This window comes from Solanum stenotomum, chromosome 11, assembly GCF_019186545.1.
Source record: "Solanum stenotomum isolate F172 chromosome 11, ASM1918654v1, whole genome shotgun sequence".
In the NCBI taxonomy this organism is placed as follows: Eukaryota; Viridiplantae; Streptophyta; class Magnoliopsida; order Solanales; family Solanaceae; genus Solanum; species Solanum stenotomum.
The window spans coordinates 54,341,015-54,367,837 of NC_064292.1; the positions used below are offsets into that span (position 1 = coordinate 54,341,015).

The window sequence follows — 26,823 nt, forward strand, 5'->3', positions numbered from 1 at the left end:
GTTGTTGTATGATATGTCCAAACTCTCAATATTCTGGAGATTTGAGAATTCTGATGGTATTGTTCCAGTAAGGTGGTTATGTGACAAGTTTAATGCATGAATGACAGTAAGATTACCGAGTTCATTGGGTATTTCACCACTTAACTGGTTGCAAGATAAATCAACACCAAACATGTAACTAAGAATGCTACCTTCATATGAATAAGTATTATATTTGGTTGTGAACTCTACTCCAACCCACGCGCCAAAGCTATTTGGAAATGAAATTATTGGTGTTGTCTCGAATGAGGCATCTACGTCTATCAAGGTATCTCCTCCAAACATCTCGAATCCTCCATATCCAAATGATGAAGTGTAGTATACATCTGTGTCCCATGGATTCTGCATTATGTTTCCCAAGCAATGAGGTATAGGTCCTGAGATATTATTGTGAGAAAGATCCAACATTCTTAAGTAACTTGCATGACATAACTGTGGAGGAATGGTGCCTTGAAAACGATTTCCTTTCAAGAGTAAGGCAGTTAACTCAGAAGTTTCGTCCAACCATTTTGGAATTGAACCACTGAAGTTGTTATCTCCAAGATCCAACATTTGTAGATGGGAATTTGAGAACATGTTAAATTCCCCTTGTAACATGTTTTTGCTCAAATACACACGTCTTAAGGCTCGCAAAGCACTAAAACATGATGGAATCGCGCCAACAAGGTTGTTTTCAGAGAGATCTAACACCTCAAGTCCTTCAAGTCTACAAAAATCAGGCGGAATATGACCTCTTAGATGGTTTCCGGACAGTGCGAGGGAACTTAAGGAGGATATGTCACCAAGCCACACTGGTAAGTTTCCTGACAAGTTATTGTAACTTAAATCCAGTGAAAATAATAAGGCAGTGGATAACGCCTGCGGAATTGGGCCTGAGAAGTTATTTCCATCCAAGAACAAATATGCAAAATTGTTGATGCTAGTCAAAACTGGAAATATTTCCCCTTTCAACATGTTATTCGATAATCTCAGAAAATTTAACTTGGATCCTTTACGAGCCAATCCAATAGGTAGATCACCTGTTAGCTTATTGCCTGACAAATCCAAGCATTGAAGGTCTTTCATGTCACCAAAACTTGAAGGCAACAAGCCTTCAAGCATATTGTTGGACATTTTGAATATCATGAGATTCGGATAAATGGACCCAATGTTAGGAGGAAGTTGTCCTTGAATTTTGTTGCTGGAGATATCAAAAGCTTTCAGATTAGGAAGGAATGGAAATTCAAGAGATCCAGTGAATGCATTTCCATCCAAATAAACTTCTCCTAGTCTGGGATTGTTTTCTAACAACCAATTTGGGAAGTTTCCACCAATGTTACATTTCGAGAGACAAAGAATCCGTAAATGATGTTGATACTGAAGGAAACTTGGCATTTGAGAGCAATTGGATAAAGACAAGGCTTCCAATTGGAACTTTGGAGTCCAGCTTTTAGAATAAGCTTGTACAATTATCAAGTTGTGGTCAGCAATGACAAACTTAAGTTTTGAATGGTTAGCAAATGGCTCGAATGAAATTGGTATTTCAAACTTGTTGTTTGCTAACAAGAGATATTCAAGGGACAAGAGACTTGGAAGTGGAGATAAGGCAATATTTCCAGTAAAGTAATTTTGACTGAGATCTATTACCCGAAGAGATGTTAAGTTTCCAAGACATGCAGGGACTTCTCCAATGAAGTAGTTTAGGAGGAGACTTAGTTCTTCAAGATATTTTACATCACACAAGCCTATAAAATGAACAAATAGATGATTGTTATTCATGTTCTTATATAGTTGTTATGCAGAAAATATTAGAAACATGTATTGTTCTGAAATTATTCATTGTTCTCAACTATTCATTGTTCTATTTACGTATGTCTGAAATTACCTTGAAGAGGTAGGACTCCACTGAGGTTGCAGTTAGCTACTGATAACACTGTAAGGGATACATTGCACCGGTACTCCTGAGAAAGTTCTCATCCAATGCGTTTCCATCCAACAGTAACCACTCGATATTTCTTAAAGCTCCCAACTCTTACATGCAAAAGAAACATTAAAAGTATGCTTTAAAGTGTAAATGTTTGTACTAAAATGGCAATAGCGACTTGCAAATGACGCCTAAAATGGTGGAATGTCATATTTTTAACCAAGATCTTGACAAAGAGAGTTATTAAAATAACATCTTTCCATGTAAGTCTATGTATTTATATTTTATACACATTTCATCAAATGCAAATGGAACCTGTGGAGTTTGTAAATGATTTGTGACTTTCCAGTTCTTTTAAGCTTGTGATTTCGATTGGGTACCAATAAGATATATTTACATAGCAAGATGTACAAGGAGGTAGAATAAAATCAATTGAAGGAAGAAAAACTACAGTAATTGTATATATACCTTCATTTGGTATAAAACTCCGGAATCTGTTGTTCCTCATATCAAGCTTCTTTAACGTCGTTCTAGATACATTTAGCTCTGTCGAGGAATTCAGAATAATTATGTAGGAAGCTACTGAGGAAAAACGGCTTTTCACAAAAGAAACTATAAGTTTAATTACCTAGAACAGAGAGAACGTTTTCATCATTTAGTGCGTTGTCGCTCAAATCTAGGATTTCCAGCTTGTCTAACCCTGATAATTTCTCAGAACCTGAAATGTTAAAAGGAAATGGATTATTTTTAGCACAGTTCTGTAAAAAGAGGAAGACTAATAGTGCAAAGGGGAAAACAGATGAACCAAATGGTAGCACCTGATTCAATGTTGTTTTCCGCGAGGCCCAACGCCTTGAGAGATGAAAGTTGACTAAGAGACTGAAAGATGCTGCGGTTCAAGTAGTTCGATGACAAATCAAGTATTTCTAGTTGTCTCAGTTTCTCAAAACCTGTAAACAAATCACGAAGAAACTTAAAATCAGACATGCTAAACAGTTAAGTTTTCGCGAGTCAAATAGATTAAATTTTGAATTTAACATTCTTTCTGATATGTATAACTACTTCAGTCCTTTTTGGAACATAGTAATAGTTACTAACACTTATGATCAATGGAACATAGTCCTTTCTTCTTTCCAACAACAATAACATCTCCATCCATTTACCATGAACAAAATCAACAACCACCAATAAGTCTTGGTATTAGTCATATTAATATATTCAAACAATCCTCTTTACGACAACTGAGCTAAAGAATCTATTTAAAAAGATAATGAGTTTCTTGGCGCAGGAATTAAAAAGGGTAACCTAGTGTACAAAACATCCCGTGTTAGCAGGGTCAGGAGAAGGGCCACACCTCAACAGTGTGATGTAGACAACCTACCTAACAAAAACACTACTAAACACAACATTTCCTTGTAATTTGCATCAACTTGTTGCTTGGAAATTGATTGATTTAAAGTGAGCTGGAAAAGAAGAATTCGAAAATGGAAGGACCTTGACAAGTTGACATCACCATCAGAGACAAACTTCGATTTTCTTGCACCTACATTACGCAATGAACAAGTGATTCTCTTACCACTTATTGTAATACATTTCTTTTGATTTACTAATACCTGCATAACTCTATCTAACTACCAAACGACCCTAATTGCATTGAAGAATTTTGGAAATTTTGTTAATATATATTTACTAAAGTTAAACTTAACACTTTCTTTTGAGCAAATCTAGTATTCCCTCTGTTTCAATTTATATGACTTACTTTTCTTTTTAGTTTGTCCAAAAAGAAAAATACATTTTTATATTAAGTAACTATTTAACTTTGAAATATTCATTTTTACCTTAATGAAATGAATTATAATTACACAAATATCTGTAACTTATTTTAGATCGCAAGTTTCAAAATTCTTTTTTTTTCTTGAACTCTATGTCAAATCAAACTAACTCGATGAAGGGAACAAATTTAGTAAAGGATTGAGATATATAAACACATTTTGTTATATTCCAAAGATCATTTCAATCGAGTAGAATATATCAACTATCAGAACATAGCAAAAGAATCTATTAAACATGTCGTAAACAAATTACAATCATTCTAAAAAGCATACAATTTATTGACCCATTAATTAGGATTATAGTATTATTAATCATGCACTAATTCTACAAGCAAAGAAATTGAATTTTTCAACTCTAAAATTCTTCCCTCCGAGTGTATCTAATTGTATGCCGTCTCATCCACAGTTGATAAATCACCATATGAAATGCATCATACGGTTGAGGTTCCGCATTCCACACCATATGGTGAGCCGCCGCTACACACAATCCCCTCATCCGCTCATATCGATCCTCCGGCACACCGCCCAGGACCGCCTTCAATCCCTGACCTCCACGGCGGTTTCCGATCAACAGTGCCATTTCCGACCACCTCAAAACGTCCATTAACGGAAAATCCTGAACCGGACGGTCAACAATCACCACCGGAACACATCCCGCCGCCATTGCTTCCGTCATAGCCGCCGTCGATTCAGCTTCGTAGAAGAACAAACAGAACTTACTACTCTTCACTCTTCCTAATTGATCCAACGACTCAGTTTCAACAACGAACTCCGAATCCAACCTCAACTCCTCCACCAACTCCACCTCCGTCTTCCCATCCCATTTCAGATAACCTAGAAACGAACGATCCATATTCACCGGCGCGTGGGAGAGTACGAGTGAGGATTTACTCACCGGAGACAAACTGATATCCTTATGAGGTATAAACTTACCTGAAACAGTCGGAAAAACCGAAATCTGAACTGAATTTTTCTTCAGCTCAAGTGCATTTCTATCAGAAGAAAAATCAATTCCTTCCGGTGAGATGAAGAAATGATCAGCTCCTAACGTCCGGTTCCAGTAAGGATACTTCGTTCTCAGCTCACGAACAAGCCGCGCCTGAGAACGAGTAGATAACTCAGGAGAGAAAACCACGAAGAACAGATGAGCTTCTTCCGGTTCCTGAGTGATAAACGCGCTGTTAAGAAGGGAATCATAGAAATTTGAAGCTGACGGAGTAAAAAAAGTAATTCGTTGTGTCGTTGGATATATGAAAATTTTGAAACTCGCTAGCATCTTATCGTAATTCTTCGTAAATGTTGATGGATATAGATAAGGCGAAGATGATGATGAAGAAGAAGAAGGATGAACTAAGACAAAGAGGAAGGTGAAGCTGAGTAGAAAACACAATGAGAAAGTGAAAGTTGCCATTTCTCCGTTGAGCGAGAATCCTTCCACACCAAACTAACTCCTGAATTACTATGATTAACTTTCGTGTCTGTTCGATCAATCGAATACCTTATACTAAGTGTTTGGAATATAGGGGTTGTTGGAATTGGAAATTGGAAGGTATGATACATTTTGTTGTGTTATAATTTTAATTGGTCAACTTTAGGCTCTTTTAATTTTCTCTGTGTATATGGGAAAGTGACCTTTGAATAATTAAAAGTTGCAAAAGAAAAGTTCGTAGCTTTCAATTGCATCATCTTGAATTATCCGTCTAATTTAATTTTAGTTATACTCTATAGTTTAAGATTATTAGCAACTTGAGTGGGGTATATGAGAATGTGTATAATTTTTTTTTTTTCTAGTGTCTTTTAAAAAAAGGGGTATATTCAATTTCCTAATTTAACTTGATACAATGACCAAATTTAAGTATTTATTTATACATTACGTTACGTTGATTTCTTAACTTATCTCTTATTTTATTTTTGAAATAGAGGTGCTACCTACACAATAATAGAGATGGCTAAGACCAAAAGCAAGAAAATGGTGCAAATCATGTGATAGAAATGAGTAATGTTAACATTGCAACTATAACATTACAATCTAATCTAAAGGTTGAACCCGTCAAGTCAAATTAAATCCTGAATCTGCTTCCGAGCAATATGACACACTCTTCTATAGGATGAAAAACCTCGATTTCTAGTTTTTCTAGCACAAACAAGCATCCTTTACTTGCAAGAAGGAACATAAGAGGAGTTACTATTTGAGTACTTGCTATAGCTCTCTATGTCAAAACTGATCGAGCGATATAAAACTTTAAAAACCATGTTGAAAACACTACTCGTCTTTTTTAATCGAGTTGGAAGTTCCATACTTCGCGTCATCCTTGATGAAACTCCACCAGATATAGGTCAGAGGGATTGTGGTGGCATGCCAAAGTGCATGAGCATCTACGAGTCCTTGATATGGAGGGAAGTCATAGATCTCTAGGAGCATCGCGAGGCCACCTCCAACAACCACCGTCCATAACTTCCACCGGGAAGGATGATGGCTTATTCCAGCCCAGATTGACCAAATTAGAAGTTGAGAAACAGCTATCACAACACAAACTTTCATGTTCCATCCTGAGAAATTATCACAGCAATTATCATCAGATATAAACACCTGAAAGTAAGTCACGATTTCACGAAAAATAGCTTCCTACACTTTCCAACCCTTTCTAAGACACAAATCATGCCAAACAACAATAGCTGAGAGTCGTAAGCATCCACAATATAAAGATTCATCTTAGCACGAATTATTGGAATAGGATAGTGATATTGATCAAGAGAATTTTGAAAAGCATTATGGCATTATGATTTCCAAGGCTTAGTTCAGGACCCCACTACTCGTCATATTTGATTTGGTATTGCTTAACGCACATGGCTTCGAGCGTCTGCAATTATGATCTTTTAAAATAAAACGTTGGGGTTAGGGGAAGGGGAAATGGGGGAGGTGAATAAAAGGAGGAGAATTGAACCCTTACCAACAAGTGGAAGTTTACGTACCCAATCAACTGAGCTACTACGATTTCCCATCGGCAATTACGTCAACTTGTACACCAAAATGCAAATAACTCAACCCAAAATCAATATTGCATTTTATCCTTTCTTGCGCGACTTAAAAAGTATTTGGTGCTTGTTTTTTTCCAGAAATACACTCGACATCCTATTGTCAAGGGAAGCACATTTTGCCGTAAATTTAAAAAAAGAGAGATAATGACATTACCGTAGTCCATTTGATAGTAGTTCAGGTACAATATATGAGTGATGGTGAAGGCAAGCAACGGAGCAGCAACCAGAACTCTCGTAGCCTCATTCTTTACACTGAAACTTCTTAGTACTGATACAATCAGGGAAAATCCAAGTAATAACACAGCAGATGAGTAGTCCAGCTTTTCTGTAAAATCCATGTCTCTACAATAAATAAACGAAAAACAATTTAATACAATTTAATTGGTATGCTGAACTAATTTGCAAGAAACTAGATAAACGTCAAGCCGGATAGGCAGGCACTGCCAACAAATTCTAACTGCCAAAATCAGCATTATCAAGACTGCCATATCATAAACTTACCGACCGTGGAAGATAGCACTCCATAACCATGAATTAATAGACAAGAACGCGTAGATGTGCCACAAACTGGTGTAATTGTAGCAGGTCGTCTCATCAGCATTTGATCGTAACTTGTAGTAAATAAGCGTGAAAAAGGACAGCCATCCATGGAGATGCATTGCAAGGTTAAGTGCAGAGAAAGCAACAGAAACAGGCTCCTGAGAGATTAAGATGTTACTCCGGATTAATACTCCATCTATATGAATACATAAGCGAGAGAACCATTCTTGAAGCTGTTGGAACTTAGGACGGGGCCATTAATTAACATACCTGAAGCCCAAACACGCGTTTGAATGGCCATTTCCCATGATATTTCACAGGCCCAAATCCATGTGTTGCTCGTTCTGTTTCTCTTTGAAGCATGCAGTGATACTGGCAATCACTTAGGCAGTTCGCTTGTTTCAACCACAGGTATAGAGGCTCTTTCAAGTACCAGTTGTCATCAGAAGAAGAACCATTTAAAGGAGTATTGCAATGCGCGAAGCATGTTTCTCCAGCACATCCGGTCTCTTTACATTGGCCAAAACAAGCCCTAAATCATTGGATATTTCAAAAATATCATGTCGGATTGTTAAGTGCGGGAGAAAAGGAAGTAGAACTTTTCTGAATTGAAGTAGAAACAAAAAAGACCTGTTTTTCACAATCATTCACAATATCCCACGTGATGAACTGCATTTGTGTGTAAGGACCTCGTTTTTTTCTTTTGTTTCCTTTGTATAAATGAGCTTACACCAAAAATTTCATGATCACAAACTGGAAAGAGCTTAATCCAGTGTCTTTATGCCTTCGACCTTTAACACCAAGAACTTGACAGATTCTTGTCTATGCTCTTCTTACTCTTTTTCCCATCCCTAACCCTCAATCTCCCACACTATATTTATCTCACCTCCTCCAACGACAGTTTTCATTACTTTCACTTTTTTAAGTCTTTCTAAATGCTTGCAAGTTTGCTCCCTATTCTCCACATCCCAACTAACCTACTCTGCAGACCCCAATTTTTTTTAAGTTTGCATAATTGTGATAAGGTACAATGGGATAGTACCACTACTTTGGCATTCTGATAAGAAAATGTGCATATAATAAGTGCATTTTCCTTCTCTTTACAAGAAGATAATGTTTGCATAGTTGTAATTAGGTATAACTTATGTCATTGTAGATATTTCAACTTTAAAGAAAAAAAAAAGGAATTTCTCCAAGTTGTGTAAAAGGCAAGTTCTGTAGATCAATTGAGAGACAAATAATGTATTGTAATTGTGATTGTTGGGCATTTAAAGATGGATGTTGTATGAAAAATGGATGCTAAGATTGAAGTGAAGTAACACAAGATAAAAAATGGTCATATCCAATAGAGGGCATAAGTAAAAGATATAAGAGTTCAGAGAAGGTTGTCTGAGAAGATTTATCATATTTTATGTAAACCTCAATACAACCGGTCCATAAATGAGACACTATGAGGAATGAATGTGGTAGAAGGGTTAAGACAAACCAAAAGTTACCTAGAGTAAGACTATCTCAAGAGACCTACAATCTCTCAAAATATATAGGGACTTGACTAAGAACAAAACAGAACGGTAGCAAACCTTCTATGCAAGTTATACCAAATCGTAGCAGTTGATGTTACCCTTCCATTACATCTGGTGTTTGTAATGAGCCATTTTATTCTAATCAGATACTAGTATTTCTATGTTCAGATAAGTATGAGACTAACAAACTTCTAGTTTTAGAGAACCCCTCATTTGGTTAAAGACTTAGTATTGGACAAAAATGGGCCTGAAGAACGAAATAGATACATATGATTCATACAGGAGACCCTAACTAATTGGGACTGATGCTTAATTGATTGATATGATGAAACCTTAAAACACTCTAACTGGGAACCTACTCGACCCAATCTCCCAAATATACTAATGTATATCATTCTTAAAGTCACTAACCAGTTCCTTCCTCAATGATGCCATCCAGGTATGAAAAAGATCAACTCTTTTCCACAACGAACTATAAGTCAAAAAGAAGTATCAAAAGAGCACTGAAAAGGATTCCCCCCAAGTCAATGTTACTGCACTGGAACGGGAACCTTTCCAAAACTCCAACAGTAATTCTGCCAGAATGATATGGAAATCTCCCAGTAATGGCATCTTCATGGTTCAGTCCCTCTACAGAGCTTAGACACAAGCTGGAACAGAAAACAACCATCCTTGAATTCACGATCTGGAAACTCAAGCTCCTTACAAAGTAGCTTATTTTTCATAAGTCTAACACAGGAACATCTTCAAAGAAGGTGTTTCAAGTTAAGCAGCACGTGTTAACGTTGCGGGATTGAATTGCAAAGTGTGAGGCATCTGTTCATTTGTAAGGTGACTGCCAGTTTTCACATCTATTTCTCAACGTAGTGGGTCTTGGAGAGATGGTGGCCATAGAGGTGGATCTAGGATTTGAACATTTTGGATTCGAGTTCCGGATTCTACCATCCTATTTAATTTACGGGGGTCAAAATCTACTAGTTGTACTTATCTTGTAGATTTTTTAACAGATATACAGGGTTCAAGCCAAAGCTACTGGATTCAGATCAATCGATAAGCTACACACAATATCCGTCCCTGGATGCCCAAGAACTCAACATATTTGCTGCGATTGTAGTACAAAACGAGAAGGAAGAAAGGGAAGACAATCTAGTGGAATACCATTCAACATGCATTTGGTGGACCATGTGGAAGGAAAAGGAATACTAGATGCTTCAAAGACAAAGCTAACTCGATTCAACAGATCAAGTTCAACAGCACACCTTTGTTCATTTTTTTGGTGTAAAGAGGAACTCATGAATGAAGTCGAGTTCATACTTAGTTTCCTACAATCCTACAAGATTAAAATGGGATTCATCCATAGGTTCTTGATTTTGCTCACTTTTACATACCATTGACTTTCTTAGTGCTTCTTCTATAATACATTACATTTACCTTTCTCAAAACAAGAAAAACTACTGCACATATAAATTGTGATTCCAAATCATTCAAATCAATCTATATTATATCTTTACACTTTTGGCCTAAACTACTAAAAATCAAAAGTAGAAAATGGAAAAGTTTTCACAAAATATTAAGCATAAGATAAAACAACAACAACATACAGTGGAATCCCACAAGTGGGGTCTGAAAAGGGGAGAGTATTACGCACACTTTACCACTACCTCGTTTAAGCATAAGGCAAAATTATCAGAAAATTTTACCTGTATAAAGGGTCAGCATCTCCAGCACTAGCATCAAAAGCTCCAACAAGACAAAATAAAACTACCAAGAAAGTGATCCAATAACAATCTGCCATCTGATATCACAAAATTGGTAAAAAATCAAATCTTTAATCTCACATCTTACATATAATCTAACAAATTAAGTAAACTAATTTCTATCTCCAAACCCCAAATAGAAAAAAGGCTCCAAGATTTGATTTTTAACTCCAAAACCCATATAGAAAAAGGCTCCAAGATTTGATTTTTACATTTGAAATTGAATATTTGGAAGAAAATAAAGGGTTAGACAAGCAAATTACCTTGTTAGATTCACAAAGGGGTACTCAAATTTGTTTATCAAATAGCAAAGAGATTCAACATTCTTCAATTCACCAATTTTTATGGCAAAAGGAGAGGAGAATCCAAAGCAAGTGAGGAAAGAAGAGAAAAAAAACATGTGCCAATGCAGCAAAGCCTTTTATTTGAAAAAAAATAATCATTTTTGGTTATTAATTATGATTTTGATCTTTATGATATATAATAATTAGATATATTTATGTTTTGATCAATTATAATGTGTGTGATGGGTTCTTTTGCTACTCTTATTTATGAAGATAGTACAAGTTTAATATAAGATGTGATTAGTTAAATAATAAAATGGTTAATATAATAATATATTCAATAAAATTTTATAAGTGTCAAAACAAATAAAAGGTTGATAATTTCAAACAAATGATTAACATTCATAGGAATTAAAAGTTCATATTTTAGTAATTGAGGTCGCTGTAAAAATTAATAAACGTCAGAGTCAAGATTTGTTTTTTCTCGATAATATATTCATGTAGTGATAACCAGCTATGAGTAGGGGTGAATCTAAAATTTTAATTTATGAATTTTGTATTCTAAAATTATTAGGTTGATATAAAAAAAAAAAAAAACTTGGTGCAAAGCCAAATTCGTTAATAAAATTCCTTGGAGATGTGATGGGTTATTGTTGGGTGTGTAAACTAATTTTTATCTGCATCATAATATTTCACAAGTTATGTCTCGCGCCTATAAAAAAAAAATTTATGCCGCCTAAATATAAATTCAATTCATATAAATGCAAAATATAAAAGACCAATTCATTTAACTATCAGCATAAATTTAGTCATTTTGTACCAAATAAAGTTATATACAGTGACGATCAATATAGCAGATTCACGTTGCTTGCAATTTGGGCATAATAATTATTATTGTGAGAGACTGAAAGTGAAGGATTAAAAACACATTAATTATTTTTTAAAAACTTTTAAGTTTTCTATGTGAACTATCATTAAATAATTATCGAAACACATTTTTCAAACATCACTTATAAATTACACTAAATATATTTTTATAGTCACCTACGAACTACCATATGGACCATATATTTGAAAAGGCAGTGTGTAACAGAAAAACTTGGTTCTCTTTTGTTTTCTCTCTTTCACAGTTCACACAATGTTTTTAGTATATGTTATATAAATATAGAAAATATATTTGGATCTGTTTTATTTTTCTCCAATTCAAACAAGGTTTGGTACAACTAAATTAGAAACTAGTTTTTTTATATATACTCCCTCCGTCCATTTTCATTGTCATGATGTGCTTTTCGAAAGTCATTTTGATTAATTTTCAAAATTAGATTACATTAATTCGATATTTTAAACAAAAAATTTAAATGTTCAAAAACTATATGAAAAGTACTATAAATTGCAATTTTTTACATATCAATATGATGAAAGAATATATTGTACAATGTTAGTCAAAGTTCTTATCATTTGGCTTTATAAAAATAAATTATGACAATAAAAATGAACGAATGAAATATATTTTTAGGTGATAAAGTAGAAACTAGTTAAAAACATGAAACAAGCCACAACTCAAGGGTAAAAAAGGAGAAAAGAATATCATAAAAGTAAAATTTACTATAATGAAATAAACTAAGTCCATAAATAAATTATTACATGCTCATGATCGGTAAAAACATATTATAACAATACTTTGATATAGACAAGTTGAAGTCAACTATACAAATATTGATTATAGTCATATTGCTCCAATATTACAACTCATTTTAAATTTCAATAACAGAGAAGAGAAGTGAAAAATGCTCCAAAGTAAACAATTAAAAATGAACAAAGAAAATATATTCTTAGGTAATAAATTAGAAACTAGTTAAAAATTTGTTAGATGAAACAAGCCCCAACTCAAGGGTCAAAAAGGAGAAAAGAATATCATAAAAGTAAAATTTACTATAATGAAATAAACTAAGTCAATAAATAAATTATTACATGCTCATGATCAGTAAAAACATATTATAACAATACTTCAATATAAACAAGTTGAAGTCAACTATACAAATATTGACTATAGTCATATTGCTCCAGTATTACAACTCATTTTAAATTTCAATAACAACATAGGAGAGAAATGAAAAATGCTCCAAAGTAAACAAACTCGATTCAATAAATAAGTTATTATTATACTCTCGTTGTAAAAAAAGAAAGATTACAATAACACTTCATCTTCAAGCAAGTTGAAGACGGCTATATGAATCCTAATACATAGATCATATATCGCTCTACAACTCATCTTAGACTCCGACAACATTATAACATAAGTAGAGAAATACAAAATACTTAAAACATTACATCAAAAGTACTCCAAAATAGAAATCAATTTAATGCAATACAATATAGCTATAGTACTTTTAATCTTTTCCATTAATTATTGGAAAAAATTAAAAGATTAATTTCCCTAATTAATTAAGGGCATTTAGGTTTTCCTTCTTGAGTCTTCCAATTGTTGTAACAAGGACATGATTGTTTGTTGCCATAAACTCCTTTAGGAACACATAAACATGTTGCACAACATTTTTGACAAAAGAACATACATGGCTTCTTGTGTGATGTTGCTGAGCATCTATAAGTACATTTTGGCTTGCAATCTATATAATAAAAAAAAAAATCAAACACACCATATATCAAAATAAAATTAAATAAAAAAGAATCAGGTTCAAATTCTAGCGAAAACAAAAAAAATTAAAAATAAGTGATTTTTTTTATTTTAGTAGATGAAATTATTGTTCATCCCTAGGTAAAAGAGTTTTTTTTTTTTTGTATTATTCAGTCAAAGTGGCAAGTATGTTTCCATCTACTGTCAAAACACTAGATCTTGTTATTTTTTTATAACTAAAAAATAGTTGATAAACATTTCGTGTTGAAAGTTGAAATAAATGATTTATGTATATATAAGTGCTAAAATTGATAATAAGCCACTGTTATGAATTATTTTATTTTTTGTTATAATGACTAAAATGTTATCCTTAAAAATTCTTTTTCGAAAATATAAATTTACAAGTATTTTTACAAGAAAAAGGACAATATATATACCTCTTGGGCGAAGCTTGTTGTAACCCTGCAAAAATGAAGAAAAAGACACATAAAATTAAAAGGGTTTGTCAAAAAAAAAAAAAGAGGTACATTATATTTTTATCTAATAATTAATCGAGATTAATATTTAATGGTGTGTAGCCACGTAGATTGAAGAGTGACCAGTTAATCAACATTCTTTGTCTGAAAGTTATATTGTATAGAAAAATAATATGTTTATACGTTAAATCTTAGACGCTCTTAGCGTGTGAATATTTACCTCGACCACATTAGAGAAAGTGAGCAAAATCAAGAACATTGAGAGAAGCAACAAGAAGCTAGCATTGTAACCACTCTTTGCCATTTTCTTCTCTTCAAATGGAAGTGAAATTACTATATAGTTTGAAGAAAAATAAAATATTTAAGAAGAAGAGAAGATAAATGGAAATATTTGATGGAAGTAGAAGAGTAAAGTGAGAATATTTATAGACTAATTTTAATTTGTGATATTAGCACTTTTAGTCCCTCGAATATCAATAAATTTTTATTTTAATCCTGATGATTTTTATTAAGTAAATTTAACCTTTAATTAATAGATATGAAACAATTTTGATCCTTTTGATTGTGAAGATTTACAAATTATTTCTTCATATATCTCAATTATGCGACACTCTTTTATTTTTAGTTAGTTAAAAATGATATCTTTTTGTATTTATTAATAATTTATTTTTTTAAACTTCTCATTTTGCGGCCTCCTAATGAGATGATTTATCTCACACAAATACTATGACTTAGAGTTTGTTTGGATCAATTTATGTTAAGTATTTTAAAGCTAAAATAATGTTTAAGCAGTTTTATAGTGTATGGTAAGTTTTTTAAAAAACGCTTATAAGCACGTAATTTTAAGCTAAAATGACAAAAATAAGTCATAACAAGTTTTTCGCTTACAAACAAAATATTAAAGTCAATTCAAAGAAGCTCTTACTCTAGACCATAAATTTTAAAAGTCTTCATTTTATTCTTAAACTATAAATCGAATAAAACATTATCACATAAATTGAAATAAAGAAGTTCAACACTAAACTATTCAATCATTGATGTATTACATTAACTTTCTAATGTCACTCTATACTTGAGGATATAATTCTAAAAATAGTCTTAAGATCACATATTTTCGATATAAAACAACAAAAACAATAACATACGAGTGTACTGCTTCAAGTAAGGTTTGAAAAGGATAGAGTCTATGCAAACTTTACTCATATTCTAAAAGATAGAAAGACTGTTTTTGATAGACCTTGACTCAAGGATATACTTACATTATGAAGTGACTAAAAATACATATTATATTTACTTGAAGGTTAAAACTATAATTTATTAAAAGGACTAAAAGTGTAATTATCTCTATTAATTTGGAGGTAGAAAAAAATAATAAATAAATAAAATAAAATTGGGCGTATATTAGGGCGTAAAAATGGGACCAATGCACAAGAAAAGTCCATTTAGTTGATTGATAATTATTATGAAATAAAGTGAGCGGTGATAACGCCGTGTTTGCGGTGATTTATAATTTTTATATTTATTTTTTGTTTTAATTTAATTTTTTTAAATAAATAAAATTGTTGTCAACTTTATCTAACATGTTGGTCTATCGAAAATAATTTATCGATCTAAGTTCTAAGAAAATAATAAGATTTGTTGTTATACAACCTTTGCCACATCCTAGGTTTGGCTCGACTTAAAAGACATAAAGAAGAGATCGATCTCAAATTATTCGTGGAAATAATCACCTTGCAAATCAACTGAGTTGTTTCGAAGAGCATATTGTTTTGTTGTTGTTGTTTTAGTTGAGTAGTTTTCTTGGATCTTGAAATTTTAAAGACAAAAAAGGAAGTACTATTCTGTTGTTTCATTTCTCTTTTTTCTCAATACTGCCAAAAAAAAAATGATGATATTTGTCCAAATTAATTGCCTATAATTTTATTTTATTTTAGATTTAATTATTTGATTTGTAAAGTTTATAATGATAAGATTATAAATTTATCAAGAAAGAAAGAAAAAAGATTTCTATCAAAAAGTTATACATTGTTCGAATTTGAATCCAAAGTATTAGATTAAGAATAAAAACATTTTAATCACTTCATTACATTCTTCGTCAAATTTATACTTAAAAATGAAGTATAAATTGGAATGATTGTGTTAAAAAGTTAATTATATATTGGAAAAAGGATAGATCTGTTTTAAATTATTTCATTGACTTTAAATATTTATCACATGCAACGATTATATAGACGATATAAAAACAATATAAAAAATTCTAGTGGTCACATGAGGTAACATGGCCCTTAGGCATTAAGTCTTTTTTTATTTTTTTTTATTTCTACCGACCATCAAAAATTGTATGGGATAAATGACCTTTATTGTAACCGTAAAGATAACTGAGTCGATGTAATAGATGGTATCTTATTGGGGAGACCATGGATTAATTCTTCTTTATTAATGTCTTTTTAGTTGAGCTCATTGTATCAGATTTGTCTAGTTCAATTTTCATCTCTTGCGTGTGGTTCAAAAGCTATTACACAAGAGCTTTATCCGGTGTACATGCATCCAAAAGTAAACTAGCTACTAACACATCACTATATTTCTACTGAAGTTTTCACTATAAAATCTATGGTGACTATTCCTACAAATATTTTGATTGAATTAGTGAGAAAAGAAAAAATAGTATTATATGTTTTCATATGAAAAAATAAGGAAGTTTTTCACTATTTCAGTGACATTTTGTCAGTGAACCGGATCATTCAGTAAAAGTGAATGAAAAAAATCATGTACTATAACTAATATTCGTTGTGAAAAAAAACCTTTGTTTTCTGTAGTGGTAGGAGTTGCGGGTCTTCGAAGAAACAAATGCCCTTTACACTCAACTAGAAGGTTCAAGTTTGCATGTTGAAGATGAATTTTTTTTGATAGAGAGTGTCTTCCTCTTTTATAAGCTTAGGCGGCAGTGCACACATTCAAATTAGTAGGGTCCTATAGCAGATTTTGAATATCAAAGAAAAAAAACTACTATTTATAATTAAATAACATTTTATGATCAAATGAATAAAAAAAATTCATATTTAATTAAAGATTTCGAGTCTGAATTCGATGAACGAAAGGGTTGAAAATATATCACAACTTTTATACCATAGTACAAGTAGAAGTTGACATAACGTGCATTGTCACACAATTATAAACTACAAGCACTGTACGGACGTCATGCCTTATGAAAAAAAAGGAAACCCCATGTTGATGCATTTATTGCATATATGTTGAGTATAATATCAGATTCAAAGATGATAAATATTTATTCGTACTCAATATTTATATCAAATTATAAATATATAACCGTTTATCATGTGAAGTGAATTCATTATTTCCTTGAACTAATTTCTAATGTGGGATGTTATTACTTATTTTAAAGTTACTGAATTTAGTAGAACTCTTTTTTATATACGTAGTTATATAGTAATATATATTGGACAATATTTTTTTCCCCTAAACTTATTAAGATTGGTAGTATCCGTAAAATCATATCTTGATCATTTAACAATCATTGTGATAAAGTGTATATAATATGATACTTTCACAAGCAAAAGCCATCAGTACGTCTACATATATCTTGTTAATTAATTAAACTATTGAGTAACATGCTTAATTAACATCTTGTTTGAAAAACACAAATTTATATCTATTGGCACAAAGAATTAATAAATACTACTAGTATATTTTTTACTTGCTACTTTTTCTTCTTTTATCCTATTCATGGAAACTACTTCCCCCGTCTTAAATTAATTATCATATTTTCATTTTTGAAGTTACATCATATCAATATTCAAAAGTTATTCGATCAGTATTACAGATGCAACTTTCTTCATGTTGGTTTGATAAAAATATATATTTTAAAATCCAAACACAAAGTAATTTGACTTGCTTATTTTTTTAGTAGACTTATTTTGACCAACTCAAATCCACCTATTTGACACTCGTACCTTAGATTATATATTATATATACTAAGTAATAATTTAACCCAAAAAAAAGTGAAATAGATTTTCCCTTTTATCCCTAACAAAAAGGCCTAAAAGGCTCCTATATTGACTATGGACCAAAGAACCAAAATTTCATTATCAGAGTACCATTCTCTAGCATGGTCCAACTTTCGCCTTGGAGGAGAGTGGTCAACTTTTGACTCCGTTTGCCCTATGAGCAAAACTTCACGTTTACTAAGTTTTGACTTTTGACCTTCGAAGGTTTGCACCTGAAGTTCAAGACCATTCATTTCCAAGGTCGATAAGTGTAATTTCCGAACAAACCTGCAAGCTATTATAGACCAGAGACCAGAGTCAAGGGAAAGCTATTCAACCATAGTCATATCTTACAATTCCTTCCATATACTACATATATAAAGTTATAAACCATTTCAAATCAGATGAAAATGGTTTGAAAAAACAAACATAATTCAGCCAAACGAAACTCGATTACTTAAATAGTTCTGTTTCATAAAAAAAAACTAAACAAACACAAACACTGTAAACTGAGGCCAGAAACTTGGCATCATATCTACTGTACCTATTTTTTTTTTCCTTTCTAAAACAACTCATTCTCTACCCATTTTTTGTTCTGGGCTGTGCTAGCTTCTCTGTGCCGGGACATAATTTAAACATATAACAAAGGTAGGTGATTTAACTTACAACCCTCTAAGTGAGAGGGGAAGTTTCAAGCCAAGTTGAAATCTGATAACAGTTTCTTGAAATCCAGGGACTGCACGTCGTTGGAGAGATCTGTCAACAGTTTCTTGAAGTCCAGGGACTGCAAGTCATTGAAGCGATCTGCCAACAGTTTCTTGACCTCCGGGGACTCCTTGGAGACAAAAGCAACACCCACAGCCATTGTTAGACCGATGACAAAGAAAGCTTTCATGCATCCGTTACCATGGGATAAACGTCCAAGTAGAATCTTGCAGTACTTCTGCACTTCCTTCAAGGATGCTTGATGGGCAGCATTATCCACACTGGCCAATGCCTTCTCACTCTACAGTATCATAAAGAAAAACAAATTAGCTGAATTAGCAACAGCTTACTACTCCATATATGATGGATTGATTTTTTTGATTGACTAATCTGGAAAGATTAATACGAGGACTTTCATGTGTCATAGTTCATGCCAAAGACACACATCCCTTGAGGTATACCAATTAGTGACCGAATGATAAACACAGGTATAATACAACATTGATATAAATGTGGAAAGAAGAACAATGATGTCTGGCCTTGTTGGCTCTTTTTCTAATGCAAATGCCCTCGCCCCACCAATAACAGAAGTCCAAAAGGGAAACTGAGCCATAACTGGAACAGGCCTATAACAAGAGTAACCAATAACTTGTAAAAGTTGATAGACTTCATCTTTTGTTCAATAGATATCATTCTGATATGTTCAACTATAGAAAGATTAATATACCTTAAGTCTGAGACTGTTTAAGGTCACCTTCAATGGATCAAGTCCAGGTCCCTTAGCAGAATGCACCTTGAACTCTGTAGACAGCTTCTTTATTATTATCAGACTCGCTTCAACATTGTCCAGATAAATATTGTCCTGTTACAATCACAAGGGAAAGATAACAGATCAGTCACTAGAAATTTAAAGAAAAAAGGGACGAGTTTGGAAAGAGAAAATCAAGAACTTAGATTTCTTACCCACAGCTTGTAACAGTCGGGGTTCTGAGTCAAACACCAAACAGATAGCTCAGTAGCTTCCTTTGATAGATCAGGAACACCTATAAAACATGTAATATTTAGGACTATATAGCTGAATAAGCAATCACTAACAAATCAGATGCAAAAACAAAGGAGCTTCAGGGTCAACATAGAGTCGAACTTTTTGCTTTACCTTCCCCAACAGCTTTGATAGCAAAAGGCAGTATACGCTGGGTTAGCTGCTTCATTGCTTTGCTCCCAGGGGCAGCAACAAGAGCTACCTCTTTCAGTGTAGGGTAGACAGCTTCAAACCTTTCAGTGGCCTGAACATAACAAGCATCACAAACTACTACGATATAGAATATATATATTTTATAGTAACTTATAATTAGAATATTGATGGAACACATAATAACAGCAGTAAAAATCACCTTAATTCGAGCAGAAGGTGCTGGGAAGGTGATCCTCATCAAAACCTCAAGAGCTGATGGAGGCACAACACGTTCTCCCTTTCTTACTGCACCATTTCTGAGTATAGCACGGGCTTTTGGTGAGGATACAATCCTGAAAGAACATTGAGCCCACATTAGTACTTGACGAGCTGATCAAACACTTTTTCAGTAAGCTTGAGAAGAGTATAGGTACCTCTCAGCCAACTGTAGGATTAAGTCTCTCGACTGTGGGTTACTGCTCAATTTACTGCTTAACAATGGTAAGAGAAAATGTACCCACATGAACAATCCCACGATTAAATCAGCTTGGCAAGCCTATAGGAATTGAGGCAAGTTAGCACAAGAGACAACAATAAGTGAGGGAGCATTGAAATGATAGATGATGGCAATATCCCAAAGATTATCTAGAATGAATGATGATTATTACCTGAGTGACTGCCCAAATCATGACTGGAAGCTTATCTTGTCCTTGGTATTTCCCATTTTCATTCAGTATTGGTAAGAGACTGATTAAAACATCAGGTTTCCGTCTCAATACCATTGCTAGAACCACAAACATGGCAACCTGCAGTTCAATGACATATATCAACTACGTTATCATATAAAGTCACAAGTATCAGCTATTGAGATCCTTAATTTCAAGTTTATCAATTCTTGGCAGATTTTGAATGATTAATATACAGCAAAAAGAAAAAAAAAAACTGTCCCAGAATAAAGTTTGACTTAAACCAGTCTTCTAATAAGCAATAGCATATCGGCATGATATTTTCCTTTTCATATGTTGAAAGCTGATGCAAACAAATGTAAAACTGCACTTGGTATATCCTCAGGAAACAGAACAGAGGAAATGAATAAATTAGTTATTCAGATTCATGAAACAATGACAGAGTTGAAAACATTTCTTCTCCACTGAAATTTCATTTAGAGAGTTCAGAAAGAACATTAGAGGAAGCTCCCAAGAGAAAAGGTTGAAGTACACAATGATCAAGGTAAATATTCCGAAATGTTTGGGCTGACATCAAATTTGAAAACATGATAATAAGTTGATATGGAGAACATGTAGACAAACAAAGTAAATACACTGTTTACAATGTTCTGCAATTAACATAACTGACCAAATTTCTTAAGAAGAATGGATCAGATTATTGTTCTAGCCCAAAAAGAAGATCTATTGACATGAAAAGACAAAATTTACAGCTGCAGGACAACCCCAAACCATTTAAAAAAACAATCATATCACATGGTGTAGCAGAACCAGTCCATGAACAACACAAATGTATAGATGTGGGAAAAAACTACAAACTACAAAGTTTTTGAACTAAAGGCAAACTGTGTTTTACCAACCCCCTTCCCTGGAGACGATGTTTAGGCAGGCAGCTGTATGCTGTTTTTTTATAAAAATATTTCTTGAATCTGACAACAATCATATAGGTGGGTCTCTCATTATATCAGTACACTTCTATCAGAAACACATGTTTCTGCACTTGTAAAGTGATGGTACTCAAAGTTCAATAAATGTGTCTAGACGGATTTTCTTTTGTTTATAAACGACAGGTCTCCAGACTAACTCATCACAAGGGTTGAATGTAAACATGCAAATCAAGGTTTCTAGATACGCCACTCCACATAAGGCAACTCCTAAAACAAAGAAACATGAGCTACTCGGGATCACCACTTAACAAAGATTTTAGTTAGATAAGGACAGAATACAAAATCCACTAACGATCGCATTTATCACGAATGGGTTCCAATTAGACGTGATAACTAGTTAGGGATTCAAATTCAAGATTGTATTAAACCCGGATATACATATACAGGGAAGCTTTAACCACACATGAAAGGTTCAGATATCCATGCCCCCTTCCAGAGGCGGAGCCAAGGTTAGGAGTTTGGGGGTTCTAAATCAATTTTGTTTGGGGGTTCACCTATTAATATACATCTATTTATTTAATTTTCTAATACAAATATAGGGTCTACGAAAAAGCTAGTGGGTTCGTCCGAACCCATGAACCCCCACCTAGCTCCGCCTCTGCTCCCTTCCCCAGTCAACCTTTTTCCTTTCTCCTTTATGGTGAATCATTCTTCAAAAATATAGTACATGCAACTGATTCTTTCTTCTATCACCACAAAAAGACAATCATTGGAGTTACACTACACATGCCACAAACTTTCAAAATAACATGCAGAAAAGACAAAGTACACACAGAAAGTGAATGTAATTACCTGAGATTTTGAAGATACTTGCTGAACCACCTTTTTGGATCCCTTCGAAGCTCCTTCGTGCTGTACAAGATCAGCAATAATGCTATCCAACGACCATAACACAAAGGAACCAAGTGCATCAAATGATCGCTGGTTAAGCCAGTCAACCGATGTCTTATAAACATCCTCAGAAATTTGAGAAACAGGGATCTGTTCAATAACAAGAAAATCAACACAATAAAAGAAACAGCATAACCAATAAGACAATAAATTGATTACTCAAAAATTGAAATGTGCAGGCGATAGCATTCAGACTATCAAATTAAAGATCAAGAACATTTTATATAACATGTATGGCATTCCCACTTCAAGGACATCCATCTACTGATATAAAATCTATTCGGAAATTATAAAAACGGAATCTTGCAGAATTATATACTTTCTAGTTTCTATATCACACAATAGAATAGTGTAAACAAAAGTACAAGATCCCCTTTATTCTGAATTAAAAGAATACAGAATCAATCAAATCTCCCCAAGTAGGATTTGAAGAAGAAGAGTCCTAGAACAAAATGATAGGTAGCTAACGAATATCTAAGAGAGACAAAATTTGACTGCATTGATCTCGATTTTCATTCTCGAATAAAAATTCATTGTTTCGATTTATTTCATCTATTCCATGACCAGAACATTCAACATTCAAGTACAAAGACTCAAATTTTAGCTTTCTACACATTTAAGCATCTAACAAGTCAATCAAATCTAATTGAACATTAAAAAAAAAAAAAAAGAGAAAAACTCACATCAATCATCTTCTCAACTGAAGATTCCCTAAGAATCTTCATCCATGGGAACTGAGATGAACTCACTTTCGCGAATGCTCGTCCAAAGTAATCTGCAAATCGCATTAGCTGTATATCTTCCTGCTTATCAAACGATGTCTGCAAATTTCAAAAAAGGAATTCCACAATTACACATTCAAAATTCACCAATAAAAACAACAGATCAGATTTTTCCAATTGAAAACTCACTGATATATCAACGAGATAAACAACTAGATCAGAATTATCGATCTTCGCAGCAGCTTCAGCAACAGTAACCTTAGGTTTCTTCACCTTCTTCGGCTTACTCTTCTTCTCCACAACACCGTCATTCTCAATTGCACCACCAGCGGCATCTTCTCCATCGCTATCCTGCTCGTTTTTATCAATGACGGCAGAACTTTCACCGGAAGCAGCTTCATAGAGCTTTTGAGACTCAACTATACGCTTCCTTCTCTCCACCGCATGTTGTTCGATCGATCGGAAAACATCACCTGAGCTCTCCCCGTTGTTCCAGTTGCCGGAGAACTCCTCTCCCTGCTTCGACTTACCTGACTGTTTTTTGTTCTTCTTATGATACGACACCGTTTTCCATTCCTGTTCAGGTTCAATCAGAAAAGTTTCATAGTCCTCCATGGTGAAAATGCACAAACCAAATGAAAACCGGAAAATTAAGCGGAAAACAGAAAATCAATTTTCCGTTTTCCTCTTTGATAATTCTAAAAGGAAAACGGCAAAAAAAGGTCGTCGGAATTTTCGCCGGCGGGAGAAAGATCACGGGGAGAGTGATCGGAGGAGGAGGTGTTTATATAAGGGGGGTGTTGAATCGGGTCGGGTTAAGAAGTGGACAAGAAGAGGCAGTGAGAAGAAAAGAGTTCACACGTGGACGATTGACACCTCTTGTTCATTACCTGTTTTACCCTTAGAATGTTTGCTGAATTACATTATTTGTCATTATATGTCAGGCTGGGTTTTAGCAGTGTGGTTTTGATTTGCTGCTGCGACACTCATAATAAGCTGTCATCGCCAACTAATCAATGCCGTTAAAGTTCGATGTTTTCTTTTTCGGCCCTATGTTCGGTATCTACATTGGAGCTCAACTATTTCGAATTGGCACCACGTAGGGCTCTATTCCGGGAGAAGCACTCTCTACGAGGATTTTTCCATATCAGAGCTCGAATCTAAGATCTCTCGTTAAAAAAGGAGTTGTCTCATCAACTGCACCACATTTGTTTGTGATAATTTTGATGTATTTTGATGATACACTTGTTGACATGTTAATAGGAATAATATAATATAAGTTTTTAATTATAGAAAACACGAGCTGTTATTTATTTCACGGTTTATCACGAGACTTATGTAGTATTTTTTTTTTTTGAAACGTCAAAAATGATTTGATTTCTAGCGCAAACAATCTCTTTAATTACCTCTCAAGATAAGGATAAAGTCTACGTAGATTCTATCATCCTCTCCAAATTCAACTTATGATGTCATTGCTAATAGTGATTCGCTTTAGATATATACAACACAAATTATCATAATCATACTTGATATGAAAATTTTAATTAGGTTAAGATGATGTAGAATAATCTCACTTTACGACTTTAATTTTCAAGAAAGAATCAAAAGAATTGAAAAGCTATCATGAAATGTATACATAAATATTGACATAGTTATTGCTATACCACATAAAACCTAACTCTTGTAGTCAATTAGGATCATTTCATTGAAAAGGTCAATTGAAAGTAGAAAAGATAACAATAATATAATGAGTTAGATAAGACGGATAATTGATAACAAGTTGAATATGATTTTACTGCAAGGTTATTAATTAGACAATCTTATAGTTTTGTTATTCATATTGGACTCATCGATGATGCCTTGAAACCGACCCAATTGAAAAGTAGTAGAGATAACAACAATATAATTAATTAGATAAGACGGATAATTGATAACAAGTTGAATATGATTTTACTGCAAGGTTATTAATTAGACAATCGTATAGTTCTGTTATCCATATTGGAATCATCGATGAGGCCTTGAGACCGACCCAAATGTCTTTTACTATTTTGTCCGTGCTAAATTATATTTAAAGACATAAGTTTTATAGGATAAAAATCCATTCATTGATTTTTCTTCTCAAGCTTCTTTCAAAGCAAGAGAGATAATGACTCTGTGTTATGTCTTTACCTTTTTTTCTATTCTGCAATTTTATTTCCGTCATGTTCCTTTTCCCATCTTCATTTATTTCTCGATGCTTCTTAAATGAATAAATTACATCTTGTGCTAGATCGCTAATCAAACGAGTGTCTTATTGATAATTAAAAGCATATGCCTCAGTAAATAAATTTGAATTGTTTCTTTGAAGTACGGTCATATCAGATTGAATACCTCCTCCAGCAAAATCTTACACTTCATGTGATAAAGATATGAACCCTTCTTCTTTCACTTTGTTATCTCTATGTGCGATACTAAATTAATATTAAAAATTCATATCAACAAAGTCTTTAAATACAGTCGCTAAAAATAGTTAAGAAATCTTAAAAATATATTTAACAACAACAACGACAATTCTTATATCTTGATTTCAATTTCTAACATCTTCTCAATTTCTATCATGTTTTTTTTTTATTCCTAGCCAAGTGGCCATGCAAAATTGCAAAGTTGTACTAGTTATCTACATGATTAGAGTCTTAATAAATCCAATAATTAGGGACAAAACTCACATATTTTTAGTTATTCCACATGCACCATACAATGTACTTCAACATAGCATAGCATCTCTCCACTTTCACTCCACTTTCTGTATTTTTTTAATAAATAATAATTAGTAAAAATAAAGTCAAAGGCTAATTCAAGATCCATGGCATTTCTATTAATAAATCTAAATTACAAGGACAAAACAGGAAGATCAAAAGTTCGATACTTGCAAAGACTTTTTTCCCATCTCTTGTGGGGCCTTAGTAATGGGAAGTAGTTTTGAGATAAATTTGAAATTAATTGTTTGGTGAGGGTATTTTAGTAATTTTTGCAAATAAATTTATTAAACCTCATGATATTAGCAATTTATTAAATAAAGAAAATGACATAAAAAGTCTACTATTTAAGGGAAAATAATAAGAGTAATTAATAGTAAAGATTGCCTAAATTTCTATAAAGAGAAATTAGCTTTATTAATGATGTAGACATGACATCATAATTGTTTAGGAAAATGAGGAAGTGGTCCTTTTATATATTAAAAAAAAGGAAAAAGGTGATATTTTTTTTCTCAATTTTTATTCAATGGACTTTTCTCTTTTTAAGAAAAAAGGAAATTTTGGAAAGAATAAAGAAATTGAAAGCGATTTTATGTAATTTACTCGTAATATATAACTAAATTTAGTCGATATATATTTACATTTGTTTTATTTGATAGTGTCATATCATATTAATTTTATATTTTTTATACACCTTTCTCCAAAATATTTACTGCTCTAAATAAATTGTTGTTATTCTTTTATTTAACTTCTTTTTTTCTCGTAAATCATATATTTTGATATTACTTATATCAATTGAATAAAAAGTTTGACTACAATTACTTTTGAGATAGATTTGAATTTAATGGTTAGGTGACTAGAATTTTGTAGTATTATGATGAAGTAATTTCA

At 33.0% G+C, this 26,823-nt stretch overlaps 6 protein-coding genes across 6 annotated transcripts in view; all 6 read right to left on the reverse strand.

Annotated features, from left to right (window-relative positions):
• Positions 1 to 26,823, reverse strand: part of LOC125843862 (uncharacterized) — a 573,332-nt gene that overhangs the window by 164,104 nt on the left and 382,405 nt on the right. The window lies entirely within an intron of this gene.
• On the reverse strand, positions 1,635 to 2,983 carry LOC125843906 (receptor-like protein 15). The gene is made up of 5 exons (XM_049523128.1): positions 2,761 to 2,983; positions 2,571 to 2,660; positions 2,411 to 2,488; positions 1,904 to 2,049; positions 1,635 to 1,763 (listed from the first exon to the last, which is right to left on the reverse strand). Exons 1-4 carry the CDS (start codon positions 2,927 to 2,929, stop codon positions 1,940 to 1,942), a joined length of 447 nt encoding a protein of 148 aa, XP_049379085.1. The 5' UTR covers positions 2,930 to 2,983; the 3' UTR covers positions 1,635 to 1,763; positions 1,904 to 1,939.
• LOC125843891 (probable glycosyltransferase At5g11130) lies at positions 4,045 to 5,312 on the reverse strand. The gene has a single exon (XM_049523115.1). It carries the CDS (start codon positions 5,183 to 5,185, stop codon positions 4,130 to 4,132), a length of 1,056 nt encoding a protein of 351 aa, XP_049379072.1. The 5' UTR covers positions 5,186 to 5,312; the 3' UTR covers positions 4,045 to 4,129.
• Positions 5,759 to 11,085, reverse strand: LOC125843892 (uncharacterized). Its single transcript, XM_049523116.1, has 6 exons — positions 10,897 to 11,085; positions 10,577 to 10,671; positions 7,624 to 7,885; positions 7,315 to 7,511; positions 6,968 to 7,155; positions 5,759 to 6,324 (listed from the first exon to the last, which is right to left on the reverse strand). Exons 2-6 carry the CDS (start codon positions 10,669 to 10,671, stop codon positions 6,038 to 6,040), a joined length of 1,029 nt encoding a protein of 342 aa, XP_049379073.1. The 5' UTR covers positions 10,897 to 11,085; the 3' UTR covers positions 5,759 to 6,037.
• Positions 13,059 to 14,421, reverse strand: LOC125843911 (protein RSI-1). Its single transcript, XM_049523137.1, has 3 exons — positions 14,249 to 14,421; positions 13,990 to 14,014; positions 13,059 to 13,544 (listed from the first exon to the last, which is right to left on the reverse strand). The coding sequence occupies exons 1-3, from the start codon at positions 14,330 to 14,332 to the stop codon at positions 13,363 to 13,365; spliced, it is 291 nt and encodes a 96-aa protein (XP_049379094.1). The 5' UTR covers positions 14,333 to 14,421; the 3' UTR covers positions 13,059 to 13,362.
• Positions 18,352 to 23,971, reverse strand: LOC125843874 (uncharacterized). Its single transcript, XM_049523097.1, has 10 exons — positions 23,387 to 23,971; positions 23,159 to 23,296; positions 22,377 to 22,565; positions 20,581 to 20,718; positions 20,347 to 20,468; positions 20,133 to 20,265; positions 19,895 to 20,024; positions 19,702 to 19,781; positions 19,466 to 19,600; positions 18,352 to 19,039 (listed from the first exon to the last, which is right to left on the reverse strand). The coding sequence occupies exons 1-10, from the start codon at positions 23,810 to 23,812 to the stop codon at positions 18,725 to 18,727; spliced, it is 1,806 nt and encodes a 601-aa protein (XP_049379054.1). The 5' UTR covers positions 23,813 to 23,971; the 3' UTR covers positions 18,352 to 18,724.

Coding starts and splice junctions, on each gene's coding strand:
- LOC125843891 (XM_049523115.1), bottom strand. CDS start 5,185: ATGGCAACTTTCACTTTCTCATTGTGTTTTCTACTCAGCTTCACCTTC.
- LOC125843874 (XM_049523097.1), bottom strand. CDS start 23,812: ATGGAGGACTATGAAACTTTTCTGATTGAACCTGAACAGGAATGGAAA. Junction 22,566..23,158: donor CAGTTGAGAAGATGATTGAT/GTGAGTTTTTCT, acceptor GTTATTGAACAG/ATCCCTGTTTCTCAAATTTC. Junction 20,025..20,132: donor CACCTTCTGCTCGAATTAAG/GTGATTTTTACT, acceptor TGTTATGTTCAG/GCCACTGAAAGGTTTGAAGC.
- LOC125843911 (XM_049523137.1), bottom strand. CDS start 14,332: ATGGCAAAGAGTGGTTACAATGCTAGCTTCTTGTTGCTTCTCTCAATG. Junction 14,015..14,248: donor CTTTCTCTAATGTGGTCGAG/GTAAATATTCAC, acceptor TCATTTTTGCAG/GGTTACAACAAGCTTCGCCC. Junction 13,545..13,989: donor CAACAAGCTTCGCCCAAGAG/GTATATATATTG, acceptor TTTATTATATAG/ATTGCAAGCCAAAATGTACT.
- LOC125843892 (XM_049523116.1), bottom strand. CDS start 10,671: ATGGCAGATTGTTATTGGATCACTTTCTTGGTAGTTTTATTTTGTCTT. Junction 7,512..7,623: donor AACGCGTGTTTGGGCTTCAG/GTATGTTAATTA, acceptor TTAATCTCTCAG/GAGCCTGTTTCTGTTGCTTT. Junction 7,156..7,314: donor AGTGCTATCTTCCACGGTCG/GTAAGTTTATGA, acceptor TATTTATTGTAG/AGACATGGATTTTACAGAAA.
- LOC125843906 (XM_049523128.1), bottom strand. CDS start 2,929: ATGTCTGATTTTAAGTTTCTTCGTGATTTGTTTACAGGTTTTGAGAAA. Junction 2,661..2,760: donor GGAAAACAACATTGAATCAG/GTGCTACCATTT, acceptor TTAACATTTCAG/GTTCTGAGAAATTATCAGGG. Junction 2,050..2,410: donor GAGTTTTATACCAAATGAAG/GTATATATACAA, acceptor TTTGCATGTAAG/AGTTGGGAGCTTTAAGAAAT.